This window comes from Zeus faber (genome assembly GCF_960531495.2).
Source record: "Zeus faber genome assembly, chromosome: 7".
NCBI lineage: Eukaryota > Metazoa > Chordata > Actinopteri > Zeiformes > Zeidae > Zeus > Zeus faber.
In genome coordinates this window covers 12,319,723-12,336,808 of record NC_137203.1, presented here as the reverse complement: position 1 = coordinate 12,336,808, position 17,086 = coordinate 12,319,723, and the positions used below count along the sequence as shown (strand labels likewise).

Sequence of the window (17,086 nt, the reverse complement as noted above, 5' to 3'; positions counted from 1 at the left end):
TGGGACGAGGACCCGGGGGTGGAGGAGGGGTGGGGAGGCAGGGGGGGGGGGGGGGGGGGGCGCGGTCGGTCGTGGAAGAAAGTGCAGAGGGAAAGATAAGTTTATTGGACGGGGGAGACGGGGGTTGGGGGGGTGGGGTGGGGGGGGTGGTACAGTAGATGTTGTAAAAGGTCCAGTGTGAGAAGCGGCGAGTTTCCGAAAGCAATAAAGCAAATCCCCGACACGTTATTGAAGAGCTGCTCAGAATTTGATGGGTGGGACGGTCACCGCTCGCTACCGCTGTGTTTTACTTCCACCCGGGATCAGCGTCTCCCGTGAGTGTCGTGCCAGGTAAAGCACGATGGGGAACGTGCACGAGGCGTTTAAAACGGCCCCCCGTGTTGAGCGGCCTTCACAGATTCTGCATCGGGGTTTTTTTTTCTTGATATCTTGAGCAGATATTCAGAGATGTTTTTGGATCGGCTCCTCTTTGGTGCAGATTGCCGTTGTTAATACATTTTGTGGCTTCATGCTGTTTAATAAAACCTCAGCAGGGGCCATTGAAACGTTTCATTGGTAACGATGAAAATGCATTTGCATTTGGAAATTGTTGGATATTTATATTTATATTTATAGAGGTCTTTTTTTTTTTTTTTTTTTTTCTCCATTTGACAATAACTTATTTTTGTGAACGTGAATGGATGTTTACTTTTCCGAGGTTGATTGTTCCAAAGCCACTGTGTTTTTTTTAACAAATAAAGTTTTAACAAAACACACAAATATGCTTGTGCTTCTAACCGGAAAATCTAAGCCAAAATAGTTTAATTTAATTTAGAAAAATAAACTATCAATACTAAGAAAGTTAAACATGTTTCAGGTGTATTAAACTTTTTATCCGTCCCTCATTATTTGGGTTTTAAATGATCTAGTTGTCACCACACATACCTATAAAGAAGACATGGTGGTCAATGGAAAATAAAGAAGAATCTGTGTGTAGGCATGTTTTTGCTTTTGTCTTTAAAAAACAGTAAATCTCAATTTATCGCTCAAACACTATAACCTTAATGTTTCTCATTAACTCTTTCCTTTTTTTATGTTGCTGCATTTGAAATGAGCTTGTCTCGTCTGTGGTTTATTTCCCTAATGAAATTTGAGGAAGCCTTTATTTCCTCTTGAAAAATCAATATAAAGGCAATATATCCCGGAAGCCAACTTATTCTGTCGTTCTACTTTACAGCCACTATAATGAGACATTATAATTGCATATTGCCCCCTTCAGGCGTAGATATAAACGTCTAAAGATTTTCTCTTGATGTAATGCTGCCATACATATGTGAAGTAAAAAAAAAAAAAACTGTTGGGAGACTTCTTTACATTACCAAGGGACGAAATGGACACTTTTCACTATCCAGTGTCTTCTTCTGACGGGACATGGAATATTCTACCCTCCACTCCTGGAATCATGACCACGCCCACCAGAGCCTCTTCCCCTTCCTCAAGCTTGTCACACAAGCATCTCTCTATATCTGCAATGCCAAGATAGAATCAGGTGATTGATAGGGGAATGAATGAACGAATGAACGAATGAATGAACAAACTAATGTCCTCACTCGTCACCGAGGGGCTGCCCGAGGCCATGATGAGGCCCATTCTGTGGCCTGACTTGCAGTGCGTCAGGCCCTTGATGACGTGGAAGGACTGAAAGTGGTTGATGAGGATGGTGGAGAGGAGCTGAGCGCTCTCTGCGTCCACCTTCTGAGTGCAGCCTGTGAACATTGCATAGCCGTCCTTCCCCTGGGAGAGAGATTTTGTTCTGTCAGAACCCTACATTGTGCATGTGACCAGTCTGAGTAAACAGGTGAACGTGACGAAATGTGTGACACCTTTACTCTACCTTCACCAGGTATTCCTTCATTGCAACCATGTATTTTCTGCTCATGTCGAGCCTCTCGCCTTGCACCTTCACCGTTGGAACAATCACACGGTCGCCAGGCTTTCTCTTAGGGTCAAACCCGAACTGGATTCCGGCAACCTGGAGAAATCTGAAAGTTTCGACTCAACTGTATTAGCCGACTGGATTGCTCACAGCCCCAAACGTTTTTGCCTGACGCCACGTCACCGCGCGCCGCAGACCTGAAGTACCTGCCGTCCAGACCGGGATAGCTCTTCACGCTGTTCTCCAGCCCGTCATACAATTGGTGCCCCGTGACCTCCAGCACCAGCACCGGGTCTTCCAAAGGCAGGATCTGAATCAGCTCACGCATGGTCAGCGGTCCAGCGGGGTGGACGCGATCCGATCGCAAGGTGCCTGGGAGCGAGAGTGGGGGAGTGCCAAAAGATGTGTGATGACACAATAACTTTTATTAGCGGCCAAAGAAAACTCAGTCAAAGAGCATATTGTTAGTGTGTGTGTTAGGGTTACGGTTCGGGTTTTTGATTCAGTTCAACAAAAACCTTGTGTGATGTTCAGGCTGACAATGTATGGAAATCTAAATCTAGAAACTACAGTGAGTTGGTGGAGAACTATTTATGTAAAAAACATATAAAACAAGTGGAATCATTTTGTTAGTCGCATTATACTGTAAATATTAAGTTATAAAAGAAAGTATATCCCTTTAGTAAGCCCTTTAGCTTTATCATACTGCAAAAAAAACGTTGCAGGGGGTGTAATTACCTGAATTCAGAAGTGCCACCTCAGCGTGTGTGGCCTCCAGCATTGCGTTGGTGATCAGATTACCCAGGTTGCACTCCTCCCTTCTCACGGTGGCACAGCGTCCATCGAGGTCCACTTCGGTGTGGCAGAGGACCTCGCCCAACATGTCCTGAGTGCAAGCGACAGAGAGAGCGGACCTGAGTAACGGCTTCTTTCAGCTCATGCTGACAGACAGACAGACAGACAGACAGACAGACAGAGGGGGAAACAAGTGAAGGAAAAGAAATATTTCCTATTCACTCAGTGAACCATCAAATCTCATTCTTGTCTGCTTCAGAGCTTTATCTGTGTGCTACTATTCCAGGTGCTATGCTGTTGTTAACTATTTCTACCGGTTAATTAGGGTGTACTCACTTGAATGTTATCAATGTATTTGTCAACTATCTGTTTGACCTCCTCATCCTCTTCTAAGTCTCTGGTGATATAAAGCCTGTGACAGCTAAACTGGAATAACCCCCGTTCGTCTTTTACCACATCTATCCGGGACAAGTACCTGCAGAAGACGAGGATAGGTACAAGTAAGTAAATAATAGAGGCTGGGAGCAGCAGCAGAACTCCACAGACAAGCAGCGGGCACCCACCTGAATTCACATCCGCTCTTGACTATCAGGATCCCATTCACCTCCATGACTCCGTAGTCGTGGTCGTGGCCTCCTAAAACCAGGTCCAGCCCGACGGCCTCTGACGCCAGCCGGATGTCGTTGCTCCACGTCATGTGGGTGATGGCGACGACCAGGTCGGCCCCTTGTTCCCTCAGCTCCCGGGAGAGGCGGGTGGCCGCTTCCACGTAGTCCACGTAGAGGATGTTCTCCTTGTCCACCGTGGCCAACAGATCCAGCCAGTCCTCCTCCACCAAGCCCATCACGCCTATTTTGAGGCCGTGGCACCCCATTATCCTGTTCACCACGCCGTGTCCTAGTGTCTTTGAGGTGAACCTGTCAGCGGAGAGGCGGTGAGCGCGGCGGCAGAGCGCCACGTGCACGGGCGACGCACTCAGCACTTCAAGTTGAAATTGCTGACCACAGCCACAATAGAGTGCTGCAGGGCCATTTCATGTGAAGGATGTTAAATATACACTTTGGGGCGAACTCACAAAAAAGGTTTGCGCAGCTTTTGCGGCCGCTTAACCGGCGCAAATAACAGAAATAAGTGGGTGTCTAATTCACAAAGCACCCACAAACGGTGAACTGCACCACTGACTGCGCTGCCATGCAAATAGCGTCTCGGTGCGCCGATGCTATTTGTGCGTATTTATACAAGGTATTATTCATACATTTGCTGCATTATTGGCCCCTTTCTATGCAAATGGCAGAACGGTCAGCAGTTCGTGGCGTTCAAAATTCACTCCAAATACAGCTTGTCGAAACTTTGAATAATATATTGTGCAAGAAAGACGTTTTTAACGTTTACAAAATTGGTTCCATTAATCCTATTCAACTCCAAAGATTTCTGAAAAACAACTAACAGTTATAGTTAATAGTGGTAAAGTGGGCAAAATTGGCATTGAACCACCAACTGCATCGAACCTCATCGACTACGGACAGCTCTGCAGGCCACGGTCTTTCGGGTGCTGCGGCCCGGAACTTGGTAGAGTTCAATTTATGAAATTAAGCGGCATCATTTCTACATTGTAATATTAGGATTCAGTGAGAACTAGAATTTCTTAATTAAAATTCTTCATATACAAATATTTTATTCATGGAATTGTGTGGGAAGAGTAAGTTATATAATAGACTTACTGATACTATTTAAATGTTTTATGGTCACTGCACATGAACCTAAAATTACAAACTAAAACCTGAGAAAATTAACTTGTAAAATTGTGAAAGTGTGTTGGCCCTGTGTGAGTCTACAGATGTATGCATGTGTGCCGGGCTATGTGGGCAATTTGGCCACAGGAAACCTCTTCGGAAAAATGTTGGCGCAAAAAGGGAAACATTATATAATGTAGGCGCAAAAAGGGAAATTTTATATAATGTATGTAAACCCCTGGGTGAAACCTTCCAAGAAGTTAAAGCACACCTGTTGAGATCAAGCTGGTCGTTTTGATGTATTCTTTGTGTATGTGTCTCAAAAACTGTGGAAGGAGAAGCGTGGCAACCGTTGGCTATATTAATAATAATAATAATAATAATAATAATAATAATATGTGTCATGGTAAGTGTGCAGCATTGCCAACACACTTAATTAGGCCACTTACAATGCTTTGTTGAATGTAAAGTAACATTGCCAAATAGATATAAACACATCATTGACAACTTGTAAAATCAATTATCATTTTGGTTTGAATCTGCTGCGTTCACTCTGAGAACTCACTTGTCGTAGACATTGCTGAGAAGCCACGGGAAGGACATTGCTTGTGTCATCTCTTCCAAAACATCCACGCCAAAATCAAACTCATGATTTCCTGCAGTCAAGAATGGGGCAAGCTAAGATTGCATTTGATTTAATGTACAAAGAAATAACAGTATAAGTATAATGTGCGTCCCTGTGTTGTGCAACTCTCCTGTGTGTGTGTTTGTGTGTAGGTGTGCGTGAGCGTCCAAACCACTTCTACAAATGGATTTTCTGAGACTTGCTCTACATGTACAATGAAATAGTAATGTGAGGTTAGGAGGAGCACTCACCATACACCGCACAATGGATTCCTAATTTATTAAGAACATCCACCATGTGCTTTCCCTTCGTGACCGTGCTGAGCAGGGAGGGATTCAGACAGTCACCACTGAAGACCACGAAAGGATCCAGACTATGGAGCTCTTTGAGGACAGTGGCAAACCTTTAAAAAAGGGAAATTTGGAGGAAAGATATTTCGTATGTTACACATTGACAATCGAGGGTTGTGCTACTTGCCACGAAAATGTATTGAATTATGTGTAGTCAGACAACAATAGGAATATTAATGTTTTTGTTAATTTTAATGTTGATGTTAATATTAATGTCAATATTAATTTAATTAACTAACTGAAAATGGAGACGAGACGATATCCACTTTGTTCCTTCTTTACCTTGTTGCGCCGCCAACTGGTTCTTCTGTTCTGGCCTCTACTTCGTAGACGTCGTTGAAATGTAAAATTGTCAGAACCACTTCTGCTTCTCGACTTTCAGTCGGCAGATCTTCAGACATTTTGGGATTTGCTTCACTAATAATCTCTCTACGGTACATCCAACTTTTCTTGCGGTTTTCTGCACTGTGCCAGACCTGGTCTCCTTGGAAACCTGCACCCTGGGCAGTTTGAAGTGCACACATCTGGCCAGCCAATAGAAAATAAAGACACACTGTTCAAATATCATAATAAATAACTACTGGACAATTGCTGCTGAAATTGTAAAAGTGTGCGGGCCCTTTGTGTGTGAATTCATACCCGTGTGTGTGTATGGACCTTGTTCTTCTTAGGCGTAAACTGATGGGATGGCCGCTCAGTTTTAGGTTGTGATATCACAATGACATTGCATGATACCCCACAGGCGCTGGGGCTTGTTTACATGTGTTTCCATGACGATTTCTCTATTTTCCTTTAGGAAATCTCTTGGGCAAAACATTGGCACAAAAAGTGTAACAAGTCGTCAACCATTGGCCGAAACCTTCCACAAACTAATAGGAAGTGATTCTTTATGGAGTCTTTTTGATGTATTTTTGCCTCTATGTGACTTTAAAACGGTGGGAGAAGTAGTGTGACAAAAAATGGCAGAAGGAATAACACGAATAATACGTTCTACTGGACAATTCCTGATGAAATTGTCAACGTCTGCTTGCCCTGTGTGTGTGGGATGTACAAAATTCATATAAATATAAATCAGGATTTATGTACAGTAGTTGTCTTTTTATTATGTGGATTTATTTATATATCAAAAGCAACCCAGATCAGGATATGCATGGGCACTCCTCCGCAGAACAAAATTCTGTTAGGCCAGATTGAATCCCGATTCGGGACTACTTTAAATGCACCCGTCTTAATGTCTGTCATTGACCATGTAATTATCTTTGATCAACAATCCCGTTATGCTCCGTCATCTATCGCTGTGTTATCATGTAGATTCAAAAATAAAATGAAGAGGGCCTCCAATACAGATATTTGGTCCTATTTATAGCCTCCATGGAACTTGACAGAGCATTTCAGGTGTAATGTGGTGCTGGGTGGGGGGGGGGGGGGTCTAGTATTAGTATTCCTGTCCTATGGGTGCGCAGTGCTGCCACGTCAGGCCTGTAGCAACTGCTCGTCTCACACCGCCTCCAAGGTTAGAAACACTCCAAGAAACAGACCTTGAGAGCAACATCATCAGCACCTTGAGGACCAGCTTTCCCTGTTCATCCTGCAGAGAGGATGCACATGCAAGAGTGAATACTTTTTTTTTTTTTTTTTTTTTAATCCACCGCCGGGGGAAAATTTTGGAGGAATAATATTTATTTTTTCTTCTTTTTTTTTTTTCTTTTTTTTTATTTTTTTTTTTTTTAGGAAGTGTTTGCGTTCGGCTGCCACACCAAGGCTGAGAGAGAGAGAGAGAGAGAGAGAGAACACACACAAAAAAAAAAAGAAAACACGGTTATCATCACCAGCCCTTGTTGGTGCTTAATGGAAACGCGCGGTCACAGAAAATGGTTCCAGTTGGTGATCATCCGTGAGTGTGCTCGTCTGCTTCCGACCACGGTGCGTGAGGAGAGGGCTGTCAGCTAGCTGGACCGCGGGCTGGGGATCCGGGCTCTGGGATCTGGGTGGACTCTGGGATTCGCGGCTGGGTGCGGAGGCTGCACCGCACCGCGCCGACTGAAGGTGACTCGCGCCCCGCCGCAGTGGAGGCGATGCGGAGAGGAGCTCTGCTGGAGGACCCGCTGTAGTGCACTGGCAGGGGAGCCACGACGACACACGGATCTCCAACCCGGGCTGTGGTCGTCCGTCGAAGGTGAATCGATATAATAAGACGAGAGGCAGAGCTGCAGGAGAGTGCGGGGTGGAGAGGGAGGGAGGGAGGGGGGTCGCAAAGAAGAAGAAGAAGAAAGAAAAAAAAAAAAAAAAAAGGGACACCCTTCTGCATTAGAGCTGTTTTGTTAGTGGATGTGTATGCATGAGTTCTGCACCGAATGGGCGCAAGAACCGCCCCAGATCCGCCGGGAACATCTTCCAGATCGGCAAGCCCCCCTACCGGGACCCGGAGCGGAGGGAGAGCACCGAGAGCAGCCGCCGAGCACAGCGCGCCGTGGCGGAGTGCAGAATGGTAGGTCTGCGACACTCCGCCGGAGAGTCCCCTGTTCTCCGTCTTTGTTCTAGGACCGGCAACTATCCCGCACCTGCAGGGCGCATGCAAGAGAGCCGCTAAAAAAACAGCCGGTCTCGCTCGCTTAACGACACGCATTTGCGCCGCCAACCTGCGTGGCCATTGTGGTTGTGTGATTAACTGACGATTGCACGGTCATATCCTTTTTTTTTTTTTTTTTTAATTAATTTATTTTTTTTGTTACCAACGGTTCGGGTGCCCCGAATGACGGACAGCTTCGTGTCAGTATGTGACCACACTTTACCTCCTCGTACACCGGTTCGCGTCACGATATCGCACGGTCCGTTTCAGGATGGCATCTGGAGTTTACGAGGTGGTCGGTCCTGCCGTAGCAAATTCTGCACAAGCAACCCAACTTACCGCGATGGGGTCGTCGTTGCGTCGTTAAGACAAGACTCTTCATTCCAACACGCACGAGTCTGCAGCCCTGTTGTGGCGTCAGGGGGTTGTAATTGTGCGTGGCGGTTGGTGTAGATGTGAGGGTTTGGGCACAGCAGCATCCTGCGGCTGCGGCGACGTGTTCGCTGAGGATAAGAGTTTGCGGGGAATCGGGCAACGTGCAGGCCAGCGGCGCGGGGAGACGCAGACCCGTGCACATCAAAGTTTATCCCGCGAAACACACGCGCTGGGAGGCCACTTCGCGTCGTTCTTCTTCGTGACCTGATGTTTCCTCGCATTGCAGATCGTCCAAGAGTTCAACACGCTTGTGGCTCTGTATCGTGAGCTTGTCATCTCCATCGGGGAGATAACAGTGGATTGTCCCTCTTTGCGGGCCGAGATGCTCAAGACCCGAACCAAAGGCTGTGAAATGGCGAGAGCTGCACACCAGAGTCTCTCCTTGATTTCAGGGTGAGTGGGGAGAAGACTTTCTACTATCGACGACAGCGAAGCGCCGTCCGCGGCGCTGAAACTGCCCCGGGCGCAGCCAAATGGCGCAGCCAGCGTCAACTTCTTGTCCGCTGAACTGCTGCAAGGAAAACAAAACAAAGCCGACTTTCGTATAATGCAGTTGAATAATTTCGAATCTAGGGACTTCAATGCCTTAGCCTAGTGGTTCTCAACGTGGGGTCCCCCAAGAGCTCAGGGAGTAGTCCCCAGCAAACTGATAAACAGTTCAACTTGTAAACCATTATTTCCTTTACAAGATATTGTACTGAATAATATCTAACAATAGAAATATTCTCAGATTGGGGTCCCAGAGACAGAATCTGATCGAATGGGGTCTGTGGCCCAACACAAATCAAATTCAGGGTTGAAAAGGTTGAGGATCACTGCCTTAGCCCTGACCTGTGGCCAACTGTTTACTCCAGCACGTTGCATTTCTCCAAGCTACTTTGATGGGGTAGCTTGGAGATGGATTCTAAACTAGACAAGATATGATAATGATATCAGCATTCTATTACTGAATCTCCACATAACTCATCGATTTAGTATACATCCGGCAGGCTACACCACATAACCCACACAAGGGGAACGAAACCTCTCGCGGTGTTAAGTTCAGAGTCACACCTAACTGTAACCCACCAATTCTAGGTCAGCCCTCTACTGGTAAACATAAAATATTATACTGTATATGGAACACCTCATACTGTGGTACACATTATCGCCAACTAATTTCCTGAGATCACAAGATATACACTTTCATTTGTAATTTACCTCTGGGTTACATTTAAGTAATAACATTGGATCCTTAGTTTTTTAGAAAATCTGAATAGAGTAAAGACCAGATGAAATGATTTGGATTTAGTCTTAGATGACGCATAGTTGCAAAGGTAACATCCTGAAGTCTGAGCACAATTTGCTCTTTATTAAACTGCTGTTTCTTAAGTTGGAATAAAACGCCAACCCTTCACTAAAACATATTTCCGTTGAACAGAAACTAACAGTAGGGTTAATAGTGATAAAGTAGTGTCATACCGTTATTTGTTGAATGAAACAATGATGCTGTGCTACATCAGTCATGTTGTAATTGGAACAGAATTATAATATTAGAAAGCACATCAACTATTGTGCAAGAATGCACCCTCACCCTTATGTGGAGAAGTTTCTAATGACCATCACATACAATGAACGCAAAACTGGAACGATGACGCCAAGATGTCAGCTGATACAGTGTCCTCAGACACACAAAGTAACTAAAAGACTAAAAGGGAGGAAGATGTTGTAGTGGAGGATCTGGGAGTGCATTATTATCCCTGAGGCAGCAGACATGTAAATATGTCCATTTAAATCCCAATTTCCCCCGAGGGATTAATAAAGTGTTACTGTATCTTATTCGATCTTATCCTATCTCATGACAAATGGGTTGCTCTGTTTCCTCACACTTTTTTCCAAATCTGATAATGAGAGGTTAAATTTGTCCAACTCCACCCCACTTTATCTTATAACCTATTCATAGATTTAATAATTAATTCACCGTCCATGTTCTTTGAGTCATTTTAGATTGTGTATCCTTCATTGTCAGTTACACGCATGATGCGACCGCGTGTCTCACGCGGCGCAGCCTCGCAGTCTACCCTCAGAGTCACGCGGCTCGCCAAGAAAACATGTATGTTACACGCATTCCTTCTCGGCAGGCCCCGAATCGTACAGCATGTGTTACACAGGAGGCAAACCAAACGAGGCCCAGAAATATGATCTCATTTGAATTGTAGGAGAATTGTTGGTCTCGTTTTTCATGGGCTGTGTATAACCCCCTTTCTGATGCATGGCCTTTAATTAAACAATTTGATGTAATCGTGACTATATCTCTGTACAATTGACTATTATAGTCCTGCCTGCACTGGTGCTGTAGCTTGAGAGAAATACCTTAATTGTTCTGAAGTTTCAATTGTCGACAGCAACAGCATCTTGGTTTCAAATAAGCCCAATTGATGACTCTAAAAGCAATGGGTTTTTTTAAGGGTTATTTCAATTTCTTTGCTGACGTCCCACAGAGATCGCCACAGATCTGGAATTACAAATTCAAATGAAGCCCGTGCGTCTGAACGGGCAGAGTGTCGTGATGATAAGATGGTTGGCATGGAGGTCGGCCCGGCTTAAGCCAAACCCTAACCCTACCACTAACCCTAACCCTAACTGAAGGAAACAACAACCTGATCATTTGTGTCAAATAATATTCCCGCCGGGTGTGAGCTTCTCACCTCTGCCCTGCAATATCACACCCTCTGAATATCACACCCTGTAGCTCTTCAACAAATTCTTATAATTACTTTTTTCTTTCATTGTTAATGTCATTCATATGGTATGATGTACATTGTACATGTAGATGGTAATTGGCCTTTTTTTGATTAATGAAAGAAATTGTCTCTAATTATCAGCAGTATTGTTGAGGCAAACAGACAAAGTGATGTTGATCAATGCTTCAAGTGCTGAATGCTAGACAAGACATTTAATATTTAAACTACATAGATAGATAGATAGATAGATAGATAGATAGATAGATAGATAGATAGATAGATAGATAGATAGTTGCTGGATGGATGGATGGACGGACAGACAGACAGACAGACAGACAGACAGACAGACAGACAGACTGATTGATTGATTGATTGATTGATTGATTGATTCTTGGAGGGAAATTGCAATGTCCCAGCAGTTCACGTCAAAACAATAGAGAGTTATAATAACAATCAATAGAATAAAAATGTGAAAATGAAAGTGAAAATATGAAAAGAAGTGGAAATGTATGAATAAACTCACAGTACAGGATAATGGAAAATAAACATATAAATTTAACTTGAACCATTGCTTTTCCTTCGCGTTGTAAAAAAAATCATAACATAATCATAATCATAATCATAAACATATTCCAAACACATATTGAGCGAACAAGTCAAAGTCAATCTCAGTTTTGTCCTTTATCATTCGGTTCGCTCTGGTCCATGTTTATAAAGCAGGATTAAAAGTTCCAACGCACTGCTCTGCGTCCGCTGCTTTCCTCTTCCAGGCCGGAGGACGGCGAGATCCACCCCGAAATCTGCCGGCTCTTCATCCAGCTGCAGTGCTGCTTGGAGATGTACATCACTGAGATGCTCAAATCTGTGTGTCTGCTGGGCTCGCTGCAGCTCCACAGGAAAGGTACAGGCCTTCTGATATTAACTGTTTGTTTTGGGGTCATTTGTTTGTCATTTCTTTCGTGTCTTTAAAATTATTTCTGACAGACAACTCTTAGGTAAAATTTTAAATCATCTTTATTTATTTTGCATCGTTTGAGTTGGGCATCCGGGCTGTACAGAAATATAGGCATGCTCAATGAGCCGCAAACATTGGAGTGATGAGCTTGAATCCCCCTTTGGATAGAAGAGTACAGGCCCAACAGGTGGATGCAGGGGAGGTGGCCGGAGCACGGCAAAACAGCAAGCAAAGCAGGCAGCAAGCGGGAAGCGGAGCAGGCCGGCCCATGAGGGCCTGGAATCATGTGGCGCTGTCGAGTTGTCTGACAGAACTCGCCCCGCCAGCTACACCTCATTTACATATGTTTATGTTGACTAACTGCCCCCCTGCAGTTGGGCTCACTGGTCACTAGTTACAGTAGCACGGTGCTACCTTGTGTTGACTTTGTGCAGATAGATGTGTACATATGTTTTAATTCTTATCACATTTTAATTTGTATCTCTTTCCCGACTGCACTTTTTGAGGCAGTGCACTGATGTAACGCCTGAATTTCCCTCCGAGGATAAATAAGTGAGCTCGGAGGATGTGTGTGTGTGTGTGTGTGTGTGTGTGTGTGTGTGTGTGTGTGTGTGTGTTTGCAGTATCTATGTCATGTACATGCACATCCATGCGCATGTGAATGTGTTCACATATCTTTTTTATTTTTTTTACATCTTGTAATGTTGTGTTATCGTCACATTTTGTTCGGTTGACAGTGGACTAGAAAACAACTTTTGTTCCCGTGCCTCTAAGTGAACGGCGGTTTGAAACTTCAGCACTTCCAGTACATTGTTCTCTGCATCTGCATATAAATGCAAAGCTGCACTTGAAACAAATCTAAAAATAGAGACGCTGATTGAAGACCTCTTGATCATCGCCATCATTTGATCTCAACAGTTTTATTTTTTTGCGCAAAATTCCTCCTTTCACGTCCGCGAGGGCCCCTAAGGTTTGTGTCCATTTTAAGTGCCGTGCGTGGTTTGGCCGCTGGAGTGGCCAGAAGTGATTGGAGATTGTCCTTCAGCGGGAAGGAGAAGACTCGGGGCCCAAAACTCCATCTCAGGGAGAACAGAGAAGAGTCATCGACCGCCTCCTCAGACGCCGCAACTACACAATTTAATGCTTTTATTAACACGAGCACAAGTCAGACGAGGCTCTCGGCTCTGGACTTGACCAGACCGCACGCTGATCAGAGAGGAATGAAGTGTTTTTGGAGAGAGCGGAAAGGAAGTCGCACGACTTTTTGTCGGGCCGTCGAACCATTTGAATAAAACTCCAAAGATTCTGTCGTACGGTTGGATTACAAGTGTATTGGAGGTAATCACGGTTACATACTACATAGGGGTGAATAAATCGTGGTCCACGATGCCCAATGTCCTTCCTGGCGCCCAACGTATCTCAGATCGGCTCCAAAATGAGAAGCCCATGGAATGTACGGCGGCAAGGTAGTCTTTAAGCAAGTTCAATTATGCACAAAGCATGTTTAAAAATGCCTGATGCTGAAGTGCTGTAGAGTAAAGCATAAGGAAAGTAAAACAAATACACGGAAATGAAAAGACAAAAGCACAGTAAGCGAATGGACACTTTAAAAAGCACAGAACAGGAAAAGGGAAGGGTCTGAAGGGAGGGTTTCGGGAGAATGGGGAGAACTTTTACCCAGTGGGGGTTAGACTGTTCCACAGCAGCGGGGAATGCAAGCTCACCCTTAAAATTTAACCCAGAAGTGTGGAAAAAGACAGGAAGAGACGGTCTTTCCGGAGTCCCTTCAGGAAAACTGAAGGGAAGGGAGTAAAGCTAAATGCGTGTTCTTACTTTCCCCGGAGCGAAGGAAGTGAAAAGAGGCCCTTGTTCCTGACGAGAACGCTCCGGGCGTGACGGGCTGGGAGGTACATATTTGTATATTTGTTATTGCCATTACTACTGCTGTCTCTGTGCTCCAGGTAAGGACTTGTGCGGGCCTCCTAGGATCGACAGCAAGGTGGACGAGAGCTCGGACATTCCCATCCTGGAGGACACGTCTTCCTCCCCCACCGACTGCCCGCAGCTCTGCTGGCTGGTGGCCACCGACATAGAGAACATAGAGAAGTGGGTACGGGGGGTATCGGTGGGTACGGGGGGGGGGGGGTGGGAATTTTTCATATCGAGAATGAGGACCGTGCCCTCAAACCTTGTGGGGGTTTTCTGGGAGACACTGCAAAACAGGAGCACGTCAGTAGATCGTAGAAAAAAATCGTAGAGACTAAAGAGGAGGCTACAGCTACTTTTTCCTAAATAATTAATGGCTTAAAAGGTGCAGTGTGTCGTGGCATGTGTTGAGGTTTGCAGATCGTAACCAAATGAAATCCCCTCCCCAACATGGCGGCCTCCGTGGAAGAGACGGTGGCCGCGAAACTCACGAAAAAACCCAGAAGGCCCTCTCTGGTTTGGTTTGTCTGCTCTGGGCTACCGTGCAAGGAACATGGCAACATGGCAGCCTCTGTGAAGCGTACCCGCTCCCTATGACAACACAATGATTCTTATTTTCATGGGATTACACACTAATTAAAATATACTTGTGAATATTATCCTCCATTTCTGCCAAGTCCATTCCGTAAATTCTACACACTGCACATTGAAAAATATTATTCTCGATTATACTGAATAACAATACAAATACTGACATTTTCATTGACAGTAATAGTAATTCCCCATGTTTTTAAATGCCTCTTGCGTTTAATGCTTTTAATTTTTTTCAATTATCATACAAAATCAGATATCACATGAAAGGCTTTATTCGTTCCAAAATTACAACATGAAACTGTCACTAAGTTCCAATCTGAAATGAACCCAAAATTCTCACACTTCCAGTGGTTATTTTTATGCTGTTTTGATATTATGAACCTAATACCGTATACTGCTATTACTATTGGTGCATGCCTATTGTGTGTTTATGTGCGTGTGTGTGTGTGTGTGTGCGTGCGTGTGTGTGTGTGTGCGTGTGTGTGTGTGTGTGCGTGCGTGTGTGTGCGTGCAAATGAGCATTAGTTAATATGTCAGTATGTGATGTGTGCGGTTTGCAGTATGTGAGGTTTGCAAGTCGAAATCAGATAATTCAAACCATTCAGTTTCAGTGAGCCACAGATAAAACACTTAGTTATGAGTTTGTACAGTAAATGCATTTTAATAAATTAAAAAGATATTGATCAGATAATAGTAGATGTAATAGATAATAATAGAACATGAGTGATTGTTGTTGAGTAATGGTATTTCATTACTTTTACGCTTAAAATTGATAAATAATGATTATTTAATCAATCAAACAGAAGGTCTGTTTTTGTGCATTTGCTTGTGCGTATGTGTGTCTTAAATAATATGGAGCCGAAAAATAAAACAACAATGGATAATGAATAGAAGGTTGACAAAATCAGACGTGAAAAGTTTCGGGTCCAGAAAGTAAAAATCACGCCGTGTTTTTTGCCCCGCCCGTGCACTGGTCAGCTGGTTTGACGCGTCATTCAGTTGGACCTCTCGGTTGATGCTGATGAGCAAATCCACAAGGTTGTCTCCAAAAATCCCGGAGTGGAGTTCCTGAACCGGGGTTTGTGTGTGTGCGTGTGCGTGTGTGTGTGCGTGTGCGTGTGCGTGCGCGTGCGCGTGCGCGCGTGTGTGTGGGTTTTTTTTGACAGAGATATGAGGGAGATGAAGAACCTTCTCAGTAAACTCAGGGAGACGATGCCTTTACCACTGAAGAATCAAGGTGAGAGCCTCAACACGACGACATTTACGAAGCTTGATGATAACTTTAAAAAACGTTGTGTTCTCACGCGAGAACGACGAGATGAGTGAGTTGAGCACGCTGGGACGAAACTGCCGTCCCACGGATGGGTGACCCTCTGACTTGTTCTCCTCCCGTCCAGACGACAGCAGCCTCCTGAACCTGACCCCATACCCCCTGGTCCGACAGAGGAAGAGGCGGTTCTTTGGGCTCTGTTGCCTGGTGACCAGCTAAGGGCCCCGCCTTCCTGGGTGGGAGGCGGCAAAGACACCATTACCCACCGTCCTTCACCACCCACCAATCTATTACTGCCATTTTCAGATATATTGTCCTCCCCCTTTCTCCTTTCTCCTTTTTTTTTTTTTTTTTTTTTTAAAGGCTGGCCATTTTATAATTTTATTTTGTAATACAAAGAAGAATTGTAATTGCAATGTAATGGCAACGATAGTCACGCACATATATTTTAAGATGTTTTGCGAAAGATTTTTCCTTTTTTTTTTTCTGGTGAATACAAAGTCCGATACCTTGCTTGTCCAACGTAAAAGGGAATGAGAGGTAATTTTATGAATTAATGTTAATGTTCAATAACTTTCACAAAAACTATGATTGCTGAGTGAGTGAACATGAGAAGACTCATGTAAAAAAAAAAAAAAAAAAAAAGGGACGATTAGTGTTTGTTTGTGTCAGAAACAACGTAATAACTTACTCATAGACTCCATCCAAGTATTCGAGGATGGCACTTGCAAAGATAAAGTTCCAGCCGCGTCCGCCCGTGCCGCGGCGCCGGCGGACCCGGCCAGTTTGTCGTGTATCAATGTCTCTGTTTTCTGTTTCTTGCTGTTTCTCTTCTCAATGTACTTCAATTATTTTAGTCTTCCATGAACCAAAAACCTGAACCTAACTTTTTTCCTTTTCTTTTCCAGCTTCAAAGAGGAATATATGATACAAGAAAAACTTCTTTGCACACAATATCTATCTATAAATGGAGACGTTAGACTTGTATATACACATACTCTACGCGATGCGCTCTGGGTTGTTTCGAAGTTGAGATCTGTTTGCAAAGAATCTGTGGGTGGTTTTAAGCAGGGGGTGTCCGCCGCCGCCTGGTGCGATCAGCCCGGCGGGGCGGACAGCATGGGTTCTGCTTGTTTATGATAGTGGTCAGTGTTTAGGGCATGGTGAAGGTATTGTAGTGAAAGCTGATAAAAGCT

The 17,086-nt window shown here is 44.4% G+C and overlaps 2 protein-coding genes across 2 annotated transcripts; one reads left to right on the top strand and one right to left on the bottom strand.

Annotated features, from left to right (window-relative positions):
- Positions 1 to 1,383: 1,383 nt before the first annotated feature.
- LOC307232977 (mannosylglucosyl-3-phosphoglycerate phosphatase-like) lies at positions 1,384 to 5,819 on the bottom strand (the record flags this gene model as incomplete). Its single annotated transcript, XM_080004191.1, has 10 exons — positions 1,384 to 1,505; positions 1,590 to 1,773; positions 1,874 to 2,021; positions 2,122 to 2,287; positions 2,654 to 2,801; positions 3,047 to 3,185; positions 3,274 to 3,627; positions 5,009 to 5,099; positions 5,320 to 5,471; positions 5,701 to 5,819. The coding sequence occupies 10 exons, from the start codon at positions 5,817 to 5,819 to the stop codon at positions 1,384 to 1,386; spliced, it is 1,623 nt and encodes a 540-aa protein (XP_079860317.1).
- A 1,937-nt stretch (positions 5,820 to 7,756) lies between these two features.
- Positions 7,757 to 16,109, top strand: rgs7bpa (regulator of G protein signaling 7 binding protein a; the record flags this gene model as incomplete). The annotated part of the gene is made up of 6 exons (XM_080003868.1): positions 7,757 to 7,906; positions 8,649 to 8,815; positions 11,916 to 12,046; positions 14,062 to 14,206; positions 15,787 to 15,857; positions 16,018 to 16,109. The coding sequence occupies 6 exons, from the start codon at positions 7,757 to 7,759 to the stop codon at positions 16,107 to 16,109; spliced, it is 756 nt and encodes a 251-aa protein (XP_079859994.1).
- Between the last annotated feature and the right edge of the window lie 977 nt (positions 16,110 to 17,086).